Below are 20,697 nucleotides of genomic sequence, written 5' to 3'. Positions count from 1 at the left end.
CAGCCTCTTCGACCATCATCAGACTGTCATGAAATATGGATATAAACACACACACACACAGGCACATCACAAACCTTAGCAGCTGCCTGGCCGTACAGTGAAAAAACGCTACCAAAACCCATTCATTTCAACGATATTACCACGTATATCATAAAACGCCGGTGAAATGGATCAATAGATGCAGTGTTTTAGGCTACGTTTACAACTTAATGTACGGTGGTACCCCGTTAATACAACATAAGTGGTCGCAAATAACACCACTTTTCGCTACAGTTGCTGCTGTTACTCTTCACGTTTAATTTGTAGACTTCTAAAGTTTGGCTTCTACTCGCGTGTGTATGTGTGTGTGAGTCAGTGTTCTCAGACGCAACTCTGCAACAAAAGCTCGGCCGGAATCTGCAAAATTCTACAACTGAAAAAGCCAATCGCCTCATTTCTGATTGTCCATGGCAGTGCGGAAATCTCTGTTAGTTGTCGTTATAGCCTACTTGAGACTGGCGCGCTAAAGTGGGAGCAGCGAACTTTATGAACGGTAAATCGGCTCAAGAAACGAATGCGCGTTGACCTGTATGTAACTGTATGTTTGTATATTCTTTATTGCTTTAATAGTGCGGCAACATTTGTGTTGCTTTGGTGTGGTCTGTAACCTCTCAAATAAATGACGACGAAATCCAACAAAATTGTTCCAGACGACGAATGTTTACGTGTTCTAGATTATGTATTATAGATGAACTATATTGACCGGCTGACTGCGGCTGCTGCGCCGTTCGCAATAGTTGAAAGCGTGCATAGTCGTTTGACAGTTAAGTTCAATTCTGGTGTATATCGTTTTTGTGTTACAGACGCACAGCAGTGTATTGTGCTTGTGAAAGCTCCTGTTTGTGGTTCGTGCTTATCGCGGAACAACTGAGCGCGACACTAGACAGGAAGATTTTGGGGGGCGAATGTTTGCGTGTCCTCGGGCAACTCGGCGAAAGAGTTGATTGTCGATTCAACTCGAAACAAATTGCAACAGACATATATTATATATATATTATCATGGAGGACGAGTGTCTCGGTCTGGAGCTGATTTCTTCTAGCACAATTGTTTCCGAAAGTGCAAGTAGTGGAATTACTACAGCTGGTGCTAATCCCAAGGCAACAACCACCCCAAAACGAAGATCGAACGGGCTATCGTCCAGTTCGGCAGTGAAAGGATGTGCCAAAATTACAGACTTTTGGTAAGTAAAATTGGATTAACAGCGCAAACGTTGGTTACACATTTATCTATGGATACCAGGGCTATCGGTGTCTGTATTTTTCAGGGTTGATATATATATCATTCCTTATTCATTGCTTTTTAATTTATGCAGATGACATAGACGAAAGCGCGCGCATTGAAACCGTTACTAAACCGTTATTACGACCTCCATCGTCGTAACCTGTGTCTGTCCAAAATATGCATGCTCAATTGAAGTTCAATCTGGATAATATCCCGTATTGGAAAGCTATAAGAGCCCTTCAATGACAATTGATCGCCGTAGGCCCACGATGATTAAGAAAGAACCCAAAAAGGAAAAAACGGTACTTTTTAATTTTTTTAATTTAAATTTCTAATGACATCCGCAAAGAACTATCCACGTACTTTGATCAGAAAAAAATAGAGCACAGCTCCTTTACGCATCTGTTTCTCCCAGAATTTCGGTATCAGAAGTCTTAGAAACTGATCTATTCTAACGAGCTACAATAATAGTAGCTATTAAGACATAACCAGATCGGTGACTCAAACTCCATTAGAACCTTCGTAGTTCTGTTCTGTCGCTATTTAAAACAGATACAGATTGCAATTAATAAACTCTGCATTCATCATTATGATCATCACCATCACCAGCTGCCATTGCCCGGCCGAAGCTCGTGACAATACGACGATTTACCTTCTCCCTCTACTGCTGTGAGCGGTAGCAATGGCCGGAGTTTTGGCGATGATCGAAGATGAGGCAGTTTAGCCCGCTCTGCTCGCTGGCCCACCACCTCTCAGCTTCGTTTCTCTGTCCTGGCCCGGCGTTCTCTTTACTCGCGGAGTGGCGCTAGCTCCGCTGCCGTCAACTCTCAATAGCGAGCAGCAGCAGCAACAGCAGTGAAACGTACAAGTAGCCAACCAGTAAACGGCCAGACGGCCTGCCTTTAGTCCCTATCCATCTCGTAATTGCACACTGAACCTATGCAATAGTGAGGCAGTGGTCTGGTGACTTGTGAGTGGGTCGTTCGTCGGGCTCTCGTTGCTACTTGGGCTGCTGCTGTTCATTGTTTCGTGGTTTTACGAACAGCAACCTGGTCCAGCAGCTAAAACTCGGATGCTGCTGCTACTGCTCCTGACTGTTGCTAGTCGGTAACTGGTCCCAGCGTAGTCTAGACAACAGTCGTGTTGCGGCGGCATTTTGATACGCTTCTGCTCTACCGCGCTTCGCCTTTGGTACATACATACATGTTAAGTCAATGGGTTTTGCCGTAGGATAGCAATGGCTAACGCCATTATTGACAACGAGGCCGTCGCTTCGTTGGATAGGCTCTTCGCTAGATTTAATCTGTGCGGTCGACTAGTGATAGTTATAGTATTGGTGCATGTGGAATAGGTTTTCGTGTGATCAGTAACTGAGTGGAAGAACTAAGTGTAACTTTTCCCGAGCGAACCTGAGCGAAGCGTTTACTCATCCCGCATCGATCGAAACTTTCGATCTCTCCCACTAATAATACTGTATTGTCTCTGTCTCCCCTAACGCATCATTTGTCACCGTTCATCTCTTTGCGCAGCAGTTTCTGTCGTCTTCGCAGCGCCTTGTTGTTGTGCTGCAGATATTCCCTAGTAGGGGTAGTAAATCAGGCAAAAAAAAGATTGCTTTTCGTAAATCTCCTGCGTTTGTTAAACGTGTACATTAATCTGTTAGCAAATAATCAACCGTATATAGAGATGTGTGTATCCCTGCATCTAAAGTTAGACAGCTGCAGTGTGCTATCTCTCTACATTCGTGATTTTACCCTAATTGAATAGGCAGCGCAGGACGTTTGTGCTGTAGCGTACTCTGGTGTTTAGTTCCTTCGTTTGCTCGCCGGGTCAACGATTCGGCGGGGAGGTTCTGTTTGTACATGCGTACACCCATACACATAGAAAGCCAGACATCGAGATATACACACGCCATTTTCTGTTTCGTCGTATAGATATATATGAGGCCGTAAGCGGCCAGAGCAGTCGTTATGAATGAACGCGTGCGTCGTTTCTAGCCGCCGCAGTGTGTCTCCGACGATGTCGTTGTGAGTGAATGAGCGAACGAGCAAGCGAGTCCCTCTGTGAGCGTCACCTCAAACTAGCGACTAATCGTATCGCAATAGGGTGCGCGTTGCCTGTATATATCGTATCTAAACCGATTATCAAGCTATCGTACAATGTTGTAGTGACTGTACTTTAGGTGCTGCTTTGCCAGCGACGATTGCAGCAGACTATTCACTAGTACTAGAGATTTCGGTGGAAGCAGTTGTTCGACCGAAGTTTCTAGTAAGGGTTAGTTTTCGTTTGATCTTCCTTGATTATAGTCTGTTTTGAAGGCACAGAAGTGTGGACACATCTTCGATCAGTTCTAGCTGTTGCCTGTGTGTATGTTTGAGTGCGTGAAGGTTCATTTTTTTCGGTCATTCGTTCATTCGTTACTATATACTTACTTCTGAGGCTTTGGTGGGGTGCAGTAAACTCTCAGTCGGCTGCTTCACAGCCGTGATGTGCCGACTACTACTGTTACCATCGTTTCGTTAGTTCCGCCGTCAGCGCTATAGCTGTCGTTTGCAGACTGTTGTCGCTACTGTCTCTGTCTATAGCATCAATCGCTGTGGCAGCAACAGCAGCTGCAGCAGACTAGAACAGCGTGGGGAAGAGTCAAGAAGCAGTTACTCATCTATTCGTCGGATGGAGTAGCGGCGGCAACGCTCGCGGCGACCGAAGAGGACGCACGTTACTGCCCGAGACAGCGACTAGTTCCAGTACGGCAGCTGCCGATCACTGGCAAACTGCCGAACGACACCCGGGCGGCTATTTCTGCGACGGCTGCACTACTGCACGCGTTGGGACAGTCGACGGTGGAGGCATCACGGTGTTTTGGCGCATCGTGGACCCTGTCTGTCTTACATTATAAAACGCTTAGGTCTAATAACGTACGCAAACATTTTAAGGACTGCTGAGGTGATACGTGGTGCCAGCAGAAACTTCAAAGTGTTTGACGGGGAAGAATATCGCGAGCATAACACTCAGCTCATTAAAATTTTGTTGGGTTTAGCCAGTAAGTTGTGACGTACTCGTGCTTTATATGAGTTGTAATGACACCCAACCAATCGGATAGGGATACTCCAGTCGTTAAAGCTTTAAAAAAATTAGGGAATTTAAAAGTACGGATTGTCTCTTCGTCAGCGACTGCCCAGGACGCAGAGTTAGGAGTCTGATCCGGTGTCGATCCTTCTATATGTTAAAGTAAAGCTCGCTCATTAACAATGACAACTATAACGGTAACAAAAGTGAAAACAGAAGGCCTAAAAAAATCGCAACGCCGACGACAGCTGTTACAACAGTAGTTCTAAAAACAGTGGAAACATCAGGAAGAAACGACAACAACAACAACATTTATAGTTCAAATAAGCTCACGACAAGCGTCGCGGTTGCCTATAGCTATCGTTGCATAATCGCGTATATACATCGTGCATGAACTGTTGTGTAATCGCCATTTGTAAATGTATGAGCATCGAGCGGTTGACGTCGAACGCCTCACACACGCAGTTCTCGTACATAGGTCCGTGTCTATACGGCTTATGCCTGAGCAGAAGCAGCAAGAACAGATCACTGCAGTTCGTTTGTTATTGCTATTGCTGCTATTATTATTATTATGCGTAAACGATTTGAATGCGTCTGTTTTTATTAGATCGGTAAACGTTTAGCAGTATTAGCCGTTCTGAGCCAACAGTATATCAAATAAGGCACCGTGGGTTTTCTGATTGCGGCATATTATCGCCACCACGACATTCACCTTCAGTAAGTCCTCTCCTGTGTATTGTGTATTCCTGTGCTCGTGTATATGCGAGTTAGATATAGCGTGTCATCATACCTCATGTGCTTGAGTTGAGTGAAGTCTGCAATTGTAAGAGCAAAGGGGGGTGGGGTGGGGGCAGTACGAGCTAAATTCGTTGTCGCTGCTTGTTGTTGTTGTTGTTGTTGTTGTTGTTGTTGTTGTTGTTGCTGCTGCTGCTGCTGCTGCTGCTGCTGCTGCTGAATTCGTTGTTTTTGCCGTTCATTGTCGTCGTTATATCCTCGCAAAATATAGAACTTATGCTGTATTAACTTGTTCTGTATTGTAGTTAGTCCATATGATTGCTATCATTAGTAAGGTGTGCTCTGGGAAGGTCGGTAGGCGTTCATATTGATCTTCTATTTATAATAGCTGATGGTCTTACTACTTTTCTGGGCAGCTTTACCATTCAGGGCAGCAATAGTGAGCGTTGAGCGTATTCTGTGTATCTATCTCTAGCCATATATAAGACTTGTCTGTCTCGGTATTCTTGTGGCTGCGTGTGTTTGTGTGTGCAAGTGCCTGTGTATGTATGTGTGCGTATGTGTGTTTGTGTGTGTGTGTGTGTTCGTGGGCAAACGAGAGTATGTAAGTACGCTTGGCCGTCATGTGTTTGCTGCGTCCGTGGATGTCTGTTCGGTCGTTTCTATGTGTATCGTTATGCGTATATGTCTGTACTGCGCCTTTGTTTGTATGAATGCAGCGAGTGAACGAAAGAGAGAAGACCAAACACACAATTCTTGATGCTGTTATCTTTGTTATTGTTAATGTTGTTGCCTCCTTTGTTTCGCTAAAGGAGAAAACAACGGCGCAGCAGGCGACAAGCCAGCAGCTGGTAGAGCAAATGGAATAGAGAAACGCCGCACCGTCGAGGGTACGACAACGCCGACGACGCTGTTGACGCTTGCTTAATGTGTCTGTATGGACGCAACGGTGAAGAGCTGTTGTTGTGTTTGCGGCAGTTGCAGCAGTAGCACGAGCAGCCGCAAACGAAGAGCCGATTTTGCTTTTGCTATTTTTGTTGCTGCTGCTGTGGCCGCCGTCATCATTGATGCTTGTGCTGCTGCCGTGGGCAACGCGCTTTAGCCACGACTGCTCTAAGCATCGCGCTAACGCAGACGTCGCTAGCCACCACTGCTAAGATCAACTGAGTGGCGGCAACCAGCGAAACAGTAGCGTTTTCGGAGCGTCGTCAGTGTATTGTTACACTACCCTTATTATACTACCAAAACGACGGAAACAGGAGCACAGTACGATTCATGGAGCGCATACTAGAAATGATAGCATTAGTAGAAAAATGACGTAGTGTTTATAGTTGATCAAGAGGTGGTTGTCGTCCACATGACAACACTCGCAAAAAACTCTGATTATTACTTCAACTACTGCTACTAGTAATAGCAGAAGTGCTTTGTGTATAAGTGTGTTTATTAGTTGGTTTGTTTATTTTTATCGGTGTCTCTTGCTGTAGCTGTGAATTCTCACGGATTCGTGTACCCTCTATACTTATCGGGAAATCCTGATTACGGAGGAAAATGACGCCCGTTGATTCATTCGAGCAGCCATTGATCCACTGAATTCCCATCTTCGTTCGCTGAGGTTTGGTTCATAAGTTGTTTATGCTAGCAACGCTGAGCTTTCTCTCAGGAAAGTGCGTAATTGCGGAGTTAAAATAACACTTTAGTATGTGTATGTGTGGCTGTATAGGCTGTGATGAAGAAAAAGAATAGAAGCATGATAAAATCATGCTAAATATCAAATGCCATGATGTAAAGCATTTGATATAAATGGGAAAATCGTGTGCTGGGTCAGACAAGAATAGGGCAATGTTCACACAAACATATAGAGAAACAAGAGCATCCCCCAATGTGATTGAGGCATCGCGGACACTCGCGCGTTGTACTGTGGTTTCGCACAACACAAGGAGACGCAACTCGGCTTGTCCTACTGTGTGTGACTTTCAGTCTGATTTGTGTAAATGGCACGCAGCAAGGAAATAACCAATTGATGGTTAACGTTCGGTTCAATAAACGATATGTATTTTACGGATCATAATTGTCTGACGGAATTCACATATGGTGCACATATCGGCGGTCGAAACTGCCAAAAGACACCGGAATGGTTCGTTGGTAACGAAGAGTGTTAATATGTTCGGGTTGCCCGATCGTTTTACCTAGTTCTTCACACATTCATTTCAATATCTTCTAGACGACTCTCGTTAGCTATTTGCAATAATCTTATATATTTGCAAAACAAGATGAGGGGGTATACCTAACCGGTGTTAGAACATTTAGACCGCATTATAAAGTAATAGCTGGTTGCCTTTATATGGACGAAGCAATCATCTAGTGTGTAACAGGACGCATGTCTGTTGACGTTATTTAGCATTTAGAGAATTGCTAGATAGATGTATTCCATGGACTCATCTGAGCCTGTTTGTGCTTCCCAAAGTCACTATTTGGTCTAGTCACCATGTAAACTGGGACTTAGTCCCAGTTTACATAGCAGTCGTTTTTTATTGACATGTAACCAGGCTTAAATATATACAGACACGCCGTTTCGCTTAGTTATTTCGCGTTTGAGCTAAAAAACGCTTTTTATAATAAAAGCATTGTCTTTCTTCTTCTACTAAAAATATCTACAGTGTCTGTGCATGGTCGGTACTGGGAGTCGTGACTGGTACTCAATTCTATCCCCTTTCCCGCCTCTTCCATAGGTTAGTTCAAAGTGGATGGATTATTCCCGAATCTCCGTGCACAGCTTTCCTACAACAACTCTTGGCAGTTTCTTCTCTTGCTGAACTTCGCAATGCTATTTATTGTCTGTAGTATGCGATGGGTTTGTCTTTGCCGGTCTCTGTAGACTCTATGTCAGAGTGTATGTGTGAAGGTGCGCCTATAGCGGCTCCTCGCCCTTCCTTTCAATCTATCTACTTTTAATGGTTGGCAAATGCTGGCGTCCTTTTAAACCCGCCGACTTGTTGCCAGCGGCAGCGAGGGCGGTAACGGCTGCGTTTATGGTGCATCAGGACTTTACCACAAGCACTGTGCTGGTAGTCAGTCATCGCTTTTGCGCTAGGGACTCTTTGATAGCAGGCGGAGCCAGCTGGCATTTCGATGCTTCAGCGTTCTTGTTTTGCTCTGAGTCAGACATACAGACCGGCACACATCGCCAAACAGACAGACAATCGTTACAGAGAAAAGCATATACACACACAAAAAAATCTGGTTATGTCTGTTGAACATATTATCCCCCAACTGGCGTGCGCTCTGCCTTTGAGTCGCTGGTTGTGGCCATACTAACAACGACTGAAACTTTGACTCTGCGTTGTGCAGCAGTTGACGATGAAGGATTTAGGTACGATCGAAGTTTGGTTGAAGTGGGATTCTATTAGCTGCATAGTGATTATATACATGTGCACAGCAGAGTTAATTCTAAAGGGGAGACTTTTTCAATGTTTGATAATATATGATATAATAATTATCGATGCGGTTGGAATGTGACTACTTTAATGGTGAGCACAGTAATCTCCGGTTTGTTGCCCTTCAAATTTTAGTGGGTGTCAGACTAAATTAACTCTGTGTTGTCTATCGGCATGTGTCAGAGTTTGTTAAGGTGGGAAACCGTTATCCTAAAAAGGGAAATACCAGCTATGCATACGCATGATCGATAAATCGATAACGATTGGAAGCGAGCTTCGCTTCAAGTTAGCTATATCTGTAATAACCCACTTCTAAAAACCAAATCAAAGGTAATCAACGACCGTACAGCAAAAAAATGACTTCAGGATATCAAAACCAAGTTATAACTTTCGATGCATTGAAACGGTAATACGATTACCCGAGACTAGCAGTAATAAAAAAAATGCTTATATTTCTGAGGTGATGTCGGTATCATTTGTTATGCTAAAGCAAATATGGCACCAAAATAATTCATGCTCGGGAGTTTTCAAAAAATTAAATCGTAAACAAAAATAGTATTTATCAAAATAGTTACCATTTTTTAGCTTACGTGTACGTTTTGGCAATACAGTTTTAATGAGTTACTTACATCAATCTATTTTTAGCTCTATGAGAAAGGATAATTGATGAGAAATAATTATATTTTTTTTTTCTAGATAACTCTCGGTTTTTCGTATAATGACTCCATAGCCGGCATGAATCTACCGGCTTTAGAGACATTATAAAAAAGAGCCGTTCTAGAGAATATAAAGTTAGTAAACAAGAGCTTGATCACAAAAATATATTTTTCAGTGTGGGTTGTGCTTCCAACTCCAAAAAATTCAAAATAACGAATGGAGTACTAGATTAATATATTTTTAGACCCATTTCAAGCCACATTTAGGCCACGTCGTAGGTTCAACGTAAGCCGAATATTCATTTTTTGCTGCCTCAGTCTCTTTCACTAGTTAAGTAGCCTTGTGACCTATTATTCTATATTTTTAAGTGCATGCAAACCTGAAGCTTAAAGTGTACAGAAGTAATAATGAACCTGGGCCTTCATATTCTACTCTTTTTTTGACTTTCCGCGCCGATAAACACGATCTATAGGAAATCTCCCACATCATCATCGGCTCGAAAGGATTCTGACGAGGAAAATTTACCAGTTCAGCCGCTTTGCAGCAGTAAGTCACCCTGTTCTGACCGTACGAACAACGGGCTATCAACGACACCAACCGTGGCGTACAATCGAGACAACGGGACTAACGTCAACGAGCCACCGGTGAAGCACATGAACGGCGGGGGTTCCGAATGCGCGATCATTACCAATGGCACAGACAAGGTGACAATTAGCTTAGTCAATGATAGCAATGACGGCGAAGACGACTACGAACCACCGCCGACAGTGAAGGCCCGCGAAGTGCAGGATCCACCCGTCATCAAGGCTGTCAAACCACAACGAAAGAGTGCCGCAAACAATACGGCAGTTCGACTCAACCAGACGAAACGCGAAGAAAAACTCATTAATAACGAGCTCAAGAAGCGGGCGGCGCTAGACAACAATATAGAACCGGCCGTTACGGAACTCATTGACAGCAAAAAAATGCGAATGGATGATGGAGTCGTAGTTCTCGATGATGACAACGATGGTAATTAATAATTCATTGGTTTGGTGTTAAAGAGAAAGAATCGTGTAAAAATTTGTTTGCAGAGAGTAAATACTGACTTTGTAATAACGTTTTCTATATTAAAATCAAAGCCATCAGCTTAACACTTGACGGAAACATATCTCATACATTGAGACGTCAGTCCTATTTATACCTGTTTTTTGGGAATGATGCGGTCCTTAAATAGAAATTCAAATATAACAACGCTTTTCTTACTTCAGATGACGTGATTATTGTGGATCCTGCATCATCGGGGCGTTCGCCCCGAAAGTCGGCTCGCAGTACGCCTGCGAAGTCATACAAAGAGGTTGATTCCAGTCTCTATGAGGAGCGCAGGCCTAAAACAGCTAAAAATCGGAGCCTCGAAAAATTCAAAGAGTTTTTCAAGGCTGCTGCTGAACGCTCCAAGACGAAACCTGATGCTGTCGAAGTACTTCCTAGACCACAAAAAGAAGCAAAGCCAGCAAAGGAACCAAAGCAGCCAAAAGAACCGAAAGAGCCAAAGCCACCGAGAGAACCGAAGAAAAGGGGACCAAAACCCAAATATCCCCGTCCTTCTATGGAGCAGCTCAACAGTCTCTTTCAGCTGCAACAAAATGGACTTGCCGCTGCCCTTGGTATCTCGTTACCCCCTTCGATTGCTAGCGCACTAAGTATTAGCGTAGTGCCAAGCAATCCTACTTCATCAAACCACAACCCCTTACCACCGCATCAATTTATTCCTGCAGCAAATCATCCCTTCTTTCAAGCGAATCCGTTTGCATCGCTTTTTCCGACCAACGCAGTTAGTCATTTGGTACCACCAAGTGGCCCACAAGCACCAAGAATTGGCGATGGTTTGCAACCCGGAGCTGGTCTTACTCCTAAACGGCGAGGACGGAAGCCGGTCATATTGACCGAAGAGGAACGAGAGGCCCGCAAACAGGCATACAAGCGAAAACTCGCGGAGAAGCTCAAAGAAAAGCGGCGACTCGAACGCGAAGCTAAAGAACAGGCCAAGGTAAAAATATGTCTGTAAAATGACTTACAGAAGAAGAGGTTTTTTTTGTTTGTGAATTTCTATTAATATTGAACATTTAGGCAACCGTGAGGTGAATACCATTATAAACCGATCCTTAATATATTCGAAACGGTTTACACTGCGTGCCACGTGAACTGGCCTATATAGCTAATGTCGTGTAGGGCTTATCATTTCTGGAGGGTTTCAGCAATGTTTAACAGAGCACATTTTAAACAGTAAAATCTATTCACTTGACTTGTATGCAGAGATTACGTATTCACGTCGGTTATTTTCTGTTTATAGGCTTTGCATGATGATCTTTCAATTCCTAACCTAAAGGCACTGCCCACGCTACCCGAATTCAACTGCAAGATCCCATCCGAGGGTTTGGGTGATCTTATGTGCATCCTCGAATTTATGAGTGCCTATTCCTCGGAGTTAGGTGTGAAAGACTACTTTCCACAAGGTGTTTCCTTCGACATCCTTGAACGGGCCTTTACAGAAAATGACCCAATGGGCCTGCTTGTCAATGTTGTTCAGATCCTTCTCGGGTGCATCGTACGGTTGCAAGATAAGGATTGGACCATTGACTACAATGTTAAGTAAGTCAAACACACATCCCTGTATTTTGATCAAGTATTACGCTATTTTAAAGCAGCACGGTTTTCACACATAATTATAGCCAAACATAGCTTCATATTCATACGAAGTATTTAATTCCAGTGCGTAATGAGTGATTTAGGGGGTTCGCTCAACGGGTTCGGATTTGTCTTTTTTTCAGGCATGACAACGATGAGAGCGATAAATCGGTCATTCAGGCTCAAGAAAAAGCAGCTGCAGCCGGGAGGGAGTTTAGAGACACATTTGGGTTCATGTTCCATACAGCTCCTCTGGATTCCTTCACGTACAGTGATATGCTTCGATGGCATCTTAAGGTAGAAGAGTTTCAAAGGCCAAAATTTAAACTTCAATGAAGATTCATTTACAACGCGGAATAGAGTTGCTTAACTTTAATACAGTAGGTCTAATATTGGCGTACGTTGCTGCATGTGCAGGCAAGCGGAGCTCCAGGAGTGGACCTTCGGGACCGGATACATTGTCATCAAGGATTCACACCCAAAGAAGATCCGGGCTTCAAATTTGTTTGCGAAAACCCCGACGTGATGGAGAAGTTAGAGCGGGGCTCAATTGCAGGTCTCAATGTTCTTGAAAAAATCAAGGTTTGTACCAAGTTACTTTTTACAGATATCAACGTGTGTACTTATTTTCATATCTTTCACACCTTTTTACTACACATAAACTTCTGAAACAACAAGCTTTTACTGGAAATACTCTTTTTTTTTCTTTAATTACTGATTCATGCAACAATTTGAATGTAACAACCAAACTGGTAAATTAGGCGACATAATATCTTCACGTAAAAACTTGTAGTAACAGGGTCACAAAAACTTGTTTACTTCATTGCAGGTTGTACGGTGTCTTGTAGACCAGCTACTCACATTAGAGTTATTCCGAGAGACAATCGAGGATGGCCTCGATCGCTGTGTCGAACTCAAAGTCCAACTGAAGAAGCTTTTATGGAGAAAGAAATTGTTGGAGGACGAAGAAAAGGGCATCAAGAAAGAAAAGGGGGGGAATAACCCCACCGAAGAGGGAGAAGACAGTAAAAATACCGAAGAGGTGCGAAAAACAAATGAGGATGAGAAGAAACGGAAAAACTGGAGATGTAAGTTTTCTTTTTGAAACGCCCTCTTTTGTTTCGAATGACTTGATAAAGCATAGACAGAGATAGTTTTTCTTTATTCTGTATATGTGCAAACAAATATTATGATACAAGTGAATGTAATTGTGTGTACTATATTATAGATGATCTCCCGGAGATGCCACGGCGCGAGCTGGAACAGAGGATCACTACAACGGAAACTCAAATCAACAAAGTGTGGTATCGGTTTGGCTTATCGTGTCTTGGGGAGGATCGTGCTCATCGAATCTATAATGTGATGCACTCGGTGCCTGCTATCGTAGTCGAGACGCTCGCTTGTGTTGAAGCCCCCTGCATAGAAGGTAAGTGGCGCAGTAGTCATAATGTGTGTGATAAACTATTAAGAGTGAGTACATTGTTTAGATTCGCGGTAATACGCCAACATATTAAAGAAACGAATGGCTCCTGTAACAGTGACATTCCTTATAGGATACTTGTCCAAAGTTACTAATGAACAAGTTTTTGAGAGACTAACTTAAGCACTTTGGCAACCTCTCAAAAATCTGAAATGCTGTAAATTCACAATTAAGAAGGTCAATAAAAGGTGTAGGATGTGAAGTTCCAAACAGTCAGATACCTCTTTTTCAAATACGCTGCAGCAGTTTTTTTGAAAGTAGTATTTTTGCTGTTAGAAACAAAAACCTCACTGATAGGAAGCATTGATTTCATCCTATTTTAGGAGGAACGCCAGCACCCTCATCAAAAGAGTCTGTAGTTGAGAACGGACCAACGTCTGCGGCCCATGGTTCGCATCCAACGGAGAACGGGATTGCGAAGAGTGTAAACGCAAAACCAGAGATCAATGAGATTAAAGGTAGTGCGTCCTCCTCACCAACAAAATCTGTTTCTGGTTCACCACAAAAATCCACTGTCAAGACAGAAAGCGGTGCAGATGCCGAAGAGAAGAAGATTGAGGTACCAGTCGATGATACCCTAGTCTGCAGTGGGAACATGGAAACTTGTCGAGTGCACGCAGATCAGCAACCTCGCTATTATTTCATCCAGAATCACCAACAATTAGAGGCTCTAGTTAATGCTCTCGCTCCGAAAGGCTTACGCGAGACCGTCCTTAAGGAAACGATCACCAACGAAATGGACTATCTCCGAAATGTTATTAAAAGAACACCCATATCCAAGTAAGTTATCTACAAAGAGGGTACGGTAGTTGATAGAGGTTCGAAAGTAGATAGATATGCTGAATAAAGATTTACTTTTCTTGTATAAAACAGTTAGTCTACCGTGTACATGATGAGGTCTAGTAATGTAAACGTGTTTATGTTCACATTTTGTTCCTTGTTTATATTCCTGGCGCTGCTGGTGTGATTGTAGATCCCCAACTTGATTCTTGATAACAATGACTCAAATGTTTGTTAATTTCAGATTGAACCGCACAATGCGCGACACCTATCGTCGCAAATATCCCTCTGAAGCTCTGAAATCTTCGAATGTTTTGGGTCTTGAAGCCAATGTGGCTCTGGATCTTACGTTTCGCGAACTGCTGTTGGATATTGAAGATAAGGCCGTTCAAGCATCGCTTGGTGGATTCAAGGCCGAAAGTGGTCGTCGCCAGTCCTGGCGGGCAGAACTAGATGAGCCACTGATCCGGATGCAGAAACTGACACCAGAACAAACCAACAAAATTATGAAAGTAGATGAGCACGAAGTGAAGAGGATGGCCGAACGGTTGCTGGAGTTTGCTGAAACAGTACCAGCGAGATTTCTGAATGGCCCACTTGGAGAACAAGTTGACGAAAATACACCTGCTAAAATGGAAAACTGGAAAGCAGCATTACCCAACTGCACCAACTTTTCCCAGCTGTTCCTCTTCTATTCGGCGCTCGAAGCATCGATTCAATGGCAGAAGGGTCTTATTCAAGCGAGATGTAAAGTTTGTCGAGGAAAGCCCACAGTGAGTAAATGATAATTTAAATATCTTATGTTTTCAAGTAGAGTGTTTTTATAATGAATAAGCTATCTATTATGATACTGAAACTTTTAGCAATCAATTTGATTTTCTGCACTCAGTGTAAATATATTTGTGCTCTCTGTAAGTTATTTTTTTAATTTTTCCTCACACCGTTGAAAACAATTTGTTTTGCGTAATTATTACCGTTGAGAAATATTGTTCTTAGTAGAAAAAAATATCACGTATTGTTTAGCCAAAGATATGCAAAAACTGCACGCAGTCATAACAATGATCACCCACTAAATACTTCCAATATTATATGTTAGTTATCTATATAATTTTGGTTACAAAATGTTTCTTTTTTTTTGTAAGACAGTAGTTTACTGTGTGTTATATAAGTTATATATATATGGATTTATATATATATATATATGGTTATATATATATATATATATATATATGGAGGATTTATGAACGAAACTTATATATATAAGTTTCGTTCATAAATTAAGGATTTAGAACTTATATATATAAGTTCTAAATCCTTAATTTATAATTTTTCAGCCTGAGCGAATGGTACGCTGCGATCGTTGCGATCAAATTTTCCATCTATCATGCTTAAAACCAGCTCTGCGTGATGTGCCTGAAGAAACCTGGTTTTGCAAGAATTGCGAGCCAGATACCGTGCTTGAGTCCCCTCTTAAAAAACAGCGCACCAACGGAACGGCGGCATCTGCCGAGCCGGAGGCCGCACCCCCGGCTGAAAAACCGGTAAGTTACAACCACAGTACAGCCCATATCACAATGTCCGCAATCTCGTGCTCGAATAAGAACATGGGATTTGACATATTTTATAATAAGGGGATAATCATGTCTGCAATAATATGGTAGCAGTTCATTAAGTTATTGGTGCACGTCATACACAGCAATGCTTTCTTTGTAATCGGCTAAGTTTTGTTATTTATTAGTAATTTAAGTAGAAGGTTGCCCCAGTGAACTCTTAAATACGATCTGCACTCTTTATTATAATAATATTGTTTATTCAACAGGTCATTGAGAATAATGAATACTGCGACGTTTGCCGAAGAGACGAGAAGTTATTATTGTGCGATTTTTGTCCACGGTCTTTCCACCTGGAGTGTCTCGATATAAAACGTGCACCGAGAGGAGACTGGCGTTGCATTGCCTGTTGCCTTGAGCCGAAAAAATACCGCCAAGAACTCAAAGAACTCCGTAAGCGAGTACTGGACAAAGAAGCAGCTGAGGTACATCTTATTGAGCCTTCCGAAAATATTCCCAGAGAAGAAATATTTACTATAATTTATCGATAATTATACGATATGATAGTACGATATGATAAATGCAACATATACCTTTGTTTTTTAACCTCCTTACTTTATTTTTTTTGTATTCCTACCAGGTTGATGTACAGCTTGACCTAAATCAGTGCGCGAAGTGCGGTGAACTACTAAGTCGAGGTCATATTGATTGCAAAGGATGCGCTCGTAAATTCCACCTGATTTGTGCTGATCTACCGAAACGGCCTAAAGGTGATTGGTACTGCCGCAAGAAATGTGAACCAGGATATGTGCCGAATGAATCACTGAGTCAAATACTACTTCTCGATGACGAATCGATGGACGAAAAGGAAAGCGTTGCTGAGGAAGAGGAAGTGGTCGAGGCGATGGAGGAGGAAGAAGTCGTAGACGCGGAGAAATCATTCGCCGAAGCTGACGCGTACGACTACAAGGCGTGCTCCGATATCCTTGATGTTCTCAAGAAGTCAGATCACGCCTGGCCATTTCTCACGCCTGTGACCAAGAAGGATGCACCCGACTATCACAGGATTATTAAGAAACCCATGGACTTTGGCACAGTCCAGACCAAGCTGAACGACTCTAAGTATACGGTAGGTTAACGAGACAGTCGCCAGTTCGAACGAATATATATACACACACATCTATATCCAATAAAAAAGGAATCTCGCATTCTGCCAGCTTCATTTTTTTGTTGTACTATTTATAAGAGATAGTATACACTAAGATCTCTCGGCATCAAAATGTGTTGAGAATACTGCGCTCGCCTAGTGTCAATGAAATTTACACTCTTATTGTTGTATGTTTTTGCAGCGTAACTCGGAGTTTGTATCCGACGTTATGCAAGTATTCATCAACTGCGAACAGTACAATATGGAGGAAGCAGAGGTTTATCGAGAAGGTAAACAGCTACTTGAACTCTTTGTCGACCTACTCGATAATTACTCCATGGCACCTTTGCTCGACACACAACAATTTAAATGGTTGGATGATTACATCAACAATCGATGCCCCAAGTGTCAACAAGAATTCGCTGATGGAGCTAAGACGGTACGAATCTAGAATAAGAGCATAACTTAGAATAGCATTTGCTTAAAAATTCATGAGGACTATAAGAGAATTTATTCAAGTTTTTATGTACCTAACCATACTGAATCCGTTAATATAATCCGGTGTATGTCGCTGATTCGTTTTTTTGACAACAGAAATGTATCCTCTGCTGGTTCTCATGTAGGTCACTTGCAAAGGGTGTTCGTCGACTTTCCATCCTAAATGTGCGGGCGTGAAAGGAAGCACGGCAAAGTGGACATGCTCTAATTGTACACAAATGGTTGAAAATGAAGAGGAACCTGCCGAAAAGACAGTCTGTGAAGAGGATGAGCAGCAAATGGAGGAAGACAACCCGGTAGGCTCAATTGGCACGATCGATAACATTATAAACGTCTAACTAAATTTAATCTACAAATAACTGCGGCCCATTTTTATTATATTTCAAGTGTTCAAGTAGCCTCCGCCGGGTGGTTCGAATAACGATCACTTTTTGAAGGAATATTATTTATTAGATTAATTGTTTTAATCACATGCTTGCTTAACGTATTGCTCAATTTCCCATTTTCCTGGCGCATTTCAGGAACCCATTGACGTACACGGGTTTGACTATAAGGCGTGCACGGATCTGCTCAACTACCTTTTAAAGGATAGCCTCTCTTTTGCGTTCCGCAAGCCGGTGACAAAGAAAGACGCGCCCGATTACTTTGAAATAATCGCTCAGCCGATGGACCTGTCGACGATACAGAACTCCCTAAACAACATGGGCTACAAGTCGAATCGAGATGTTATCTTCGACATTGTCCTTATGTTCGATAACTGTGAACGCTATAATCATGAGGCAAGCGATATATACGCCGATGCATATGCCCTCTGGGAGAAGTTACTGCGGTGGTTGACGCGACGAGGGCTAGAGGTTCTCCTGGAAAAAACGCCCGATTGGAAGATCACCAAGGGGGCCCGTCGATCGAAATCTAACAGTTAAATCATTTTCGATACTATTACTAAAACTCCTTATCTTCTTGGTTATTCTTATTGATGAAAACAGCCTACTGGAACGTAATCTGCTTGCTAGTCCGGCTTCAGAAATGGAGTTTGGAAAAAAACTCTGTGACGAATAGGAATCGAATTCTGGGCAATAAGAATAGAAAAAATTAGCAGCAGAAAAGAAAGCAACAAGCAACAACAAACAAAACTCGACAAAAACGGACACAAACGACGGGGTGCCGCTTAGAATTTTACAATTATGCGCACACAATGACATTATTATCGACAATGAGAATTATTACTATTATTATTATTATTATTATTATTATTATTATTATTAATGATGGCGACAGCAACAATAATGAAGTAATCGTGGTGATGATAACGATACTAATACTTGAATCCTTCGCATACGGACGAATTTTATGAAATTAACGGACTGTAGCAGTAGCAACCGTGCGTGAACAGAAATAGATGAGAACAGAATGACCTGTGCGGTAGCTGAAGAAAAGGAAACAATAGTACTAATCGTATATTTACAGAGTGGGGTAAAGGTTGACTTAAAGTTGGGCACGACGTGAGGTTAAAGTTAAGAAAAAATAGGTTTTTAATAGTGAAAAAAGTATGCTGCTTGCAATTGAAGTAGTATCTAATTAAAGCGAAAAAGCTACTTTTTCATAATTGGAAGCCCATTTTTCCTCAATTGTCAACTTACGACATACCCTGCTGTAAGCCTACTTTTGGCCCGCCCTGTATATAAATATATAGGATATATAGGATAATATAATGGCTAACAATAATAGTAGTAATAATAATCGCGAATGAATGCGAATCATTGCTGAATGCGAACTGAGAATACTTTTTGACTAATACTACTATTGCTATCACAATTACCTATACAATTATTGAAGTGTAGTCGCTATTAGAATTTTGATTATGTTACGGAGGCAAATCTTGATACGTTTGTTTTATTGTATCTTATTGGTTAACTGTGGTCTTCCCCGAAGTTCGGCCTGACAACATGTAATTGGCTATACAATGTAAACGCTGTCTATATGGTCACAGTTAACAAACTAATAATTACAACTAATATAGTAAGACCGAGCGTAAGAGAGCAATGCTAGCACGCAATATGGTGCACTTTGCATATTGTGTGGTCAAAATTTAAAACGAATTTGACCAGAGAACAAATGCAACATTTACGTTGATTGAGAAAATCACCTCTTGTGAGGAATCGTAGTTCACGACACAAGGTTCCTGATCGCTTTTTTAGAGATTTAACTCGCAACCAAGCAAGAATTTATATATTCAGAGGTAACAAATTGGATTGTCAAACAGTACTGCATCTAAGCATATTTCAGGGGACTCCCCTGTTGTATCGGCTCGATTTATCTGTCGTAAACGAGCTCTATTCGACATTTCTTATTATGCCCTAAATGATTGTTTGTATTTGATTATACAAGCGGCTCTTCCCAAGTAGTCATAATACCGGCTACGGTTACGGGAACAAGAAAGGACGCATGACGTGTAATTAATTAAGTTTATTAAGTTAGACGATAATAATAATGGTGATCATGATAAAGTGAACGTGAGCAGCAAATGACCATAAACCGGATAATTCCGAGGATACCTGGGATCTCCACAAAGCGGGTGCCGTTTTCTGTTTGTGCGAATGTACGAATAAACACGACGATGACAATAAAAACATTATAATATGAAAAATAAATAACGAATGCAGAATGCGTACCCGCAACAACGGTAGGAACTATTGAAAACTGATTGTCCTATAATGACTATGTTAATAATGATAATGACGCTAACCATCATAAAAACATCCAAAGCTTCTTTCTATTTTCTAGAACAACACAAAATATATCATATCGCTACTCTCAGTGGAGACGAAGGATGAAACTCAACAACTTCACCCATTTATTTCAGCTCTTCGCTGCCCCGAAAACTATATATATATATATATATATATATATATATATATATATATATATATATATGAATGAAAATAAAACTACAACCAATAACATATTATAAGTAATAGTATTAACAATATTATCACTATGTAACTGTATATTGACAACAGGAAGAAACAACCACGATATCTAGGCTACTTAATAAACATGTATTTATCATTGGTTAATATTATAAAGCAACATGGCGTGTTTTGCATTGTTATTTGTCTTCACTAGTTGCATAGTTGTAGGTGCGTAGGTTCCACGTTAGCCACTGCGCGCCTCATTACGGCACAAGCATAGAAATTATTTGGATTGACATAGAGTTAGCGTCATAGCGAACTGTTCCAAATAGGAACAATTAATGGGACTTTGAAGCAAAACTTTCTGCCATGTTAAATATCTGGGAAACAAACGTGGATATCAAGCAAGTAGTTCAAAGAAGTTTGGATCAATAGAATAACCCCAAGTTTTTCAATAGTATTTCGTTTGCCTCAGACAATTTACATCCTTTTTCTAAATATTGCATT

The 20,697-nt window shown here is 41.7% G+C and overlaps 1 protein-coding gene across 7 annotated transcripts; it reads left to right on the top strand.

Annotated features, from left to right (window-relative positions):
* Positions 1–52: 52 nt before the first annotated feature.
* On the top strand, positions 53–20,368 carry LOC111262684 (bromodomain adjacent to zinc finger domain protein 1A). 7 transcript variants are annotated; one of them, XM_022837103.2, is made up of 17 exons: positions 53–567; positions 843–1,220; positions 9,629–10,167; positions 10,407–11,185; positions 11,489–11,787; positions 11,967–12,120; positions 12,241–12,405; positions 12,653–12,911; positions 13,052–13,249; positions 13,627–14,083; positions 14,328–14,856; positions 15,418–15,624; positions 15,903–16,118; positions 16,274–16,762; positions 16,983–17,219; positions 17,404–17,574; positions 17,800–20,368. In XM_022837103.2, the coding sequence occupies exons 1-17, from the start codon at positions 554–556 to the stop codon at positions 18,199–18,201; spliced, it is 5,493 nt and encodes a 1,830-aa protein (XP_022692838.1). In that variant the 5' UTR covers positions 53–553; the 3' UTR covers positions 18,202–20,368. The 7 variants fall into 7 exon arrangements, with proteins under 7 accessions (XP_022692838.1, XP_086825408.1, XP_086825409.1 ...); XM_086969282.1 differs by lacking the exons at positions 53–567; positions 843–1,220 and adding an exon at positions 2,118–2,452; XM_086969283.1 differs by lacking the exons at positions 53–567; positions 843–1,220 and adding an exon at positions 3,149–3,535.
* Positions 20,369–20,697: the final 329 nt, after the last annotated feature.

The sequence above is a fragment of the Varroa jacobsoni genome, unplaced genomic scaffold (genome assembly GCF_002532875.2).
Source record: "Varroa jacobsoni isolate VJ856 unplaced genomic scaffold, vjacob_1.0 scaffold_693, whole genome shotgun sequence".
NCBI lineage: Eukaryota > Metazoa > Arthropoda > Arachnida > Mesostigmata > Varroidae > Varroa > Varroa jacobsoni.
The sequence above is the reverse complement of the archived record's forward strand: the minus strand, read 5'-3'. Positions and strand labels throughout refer to the sequence as shown.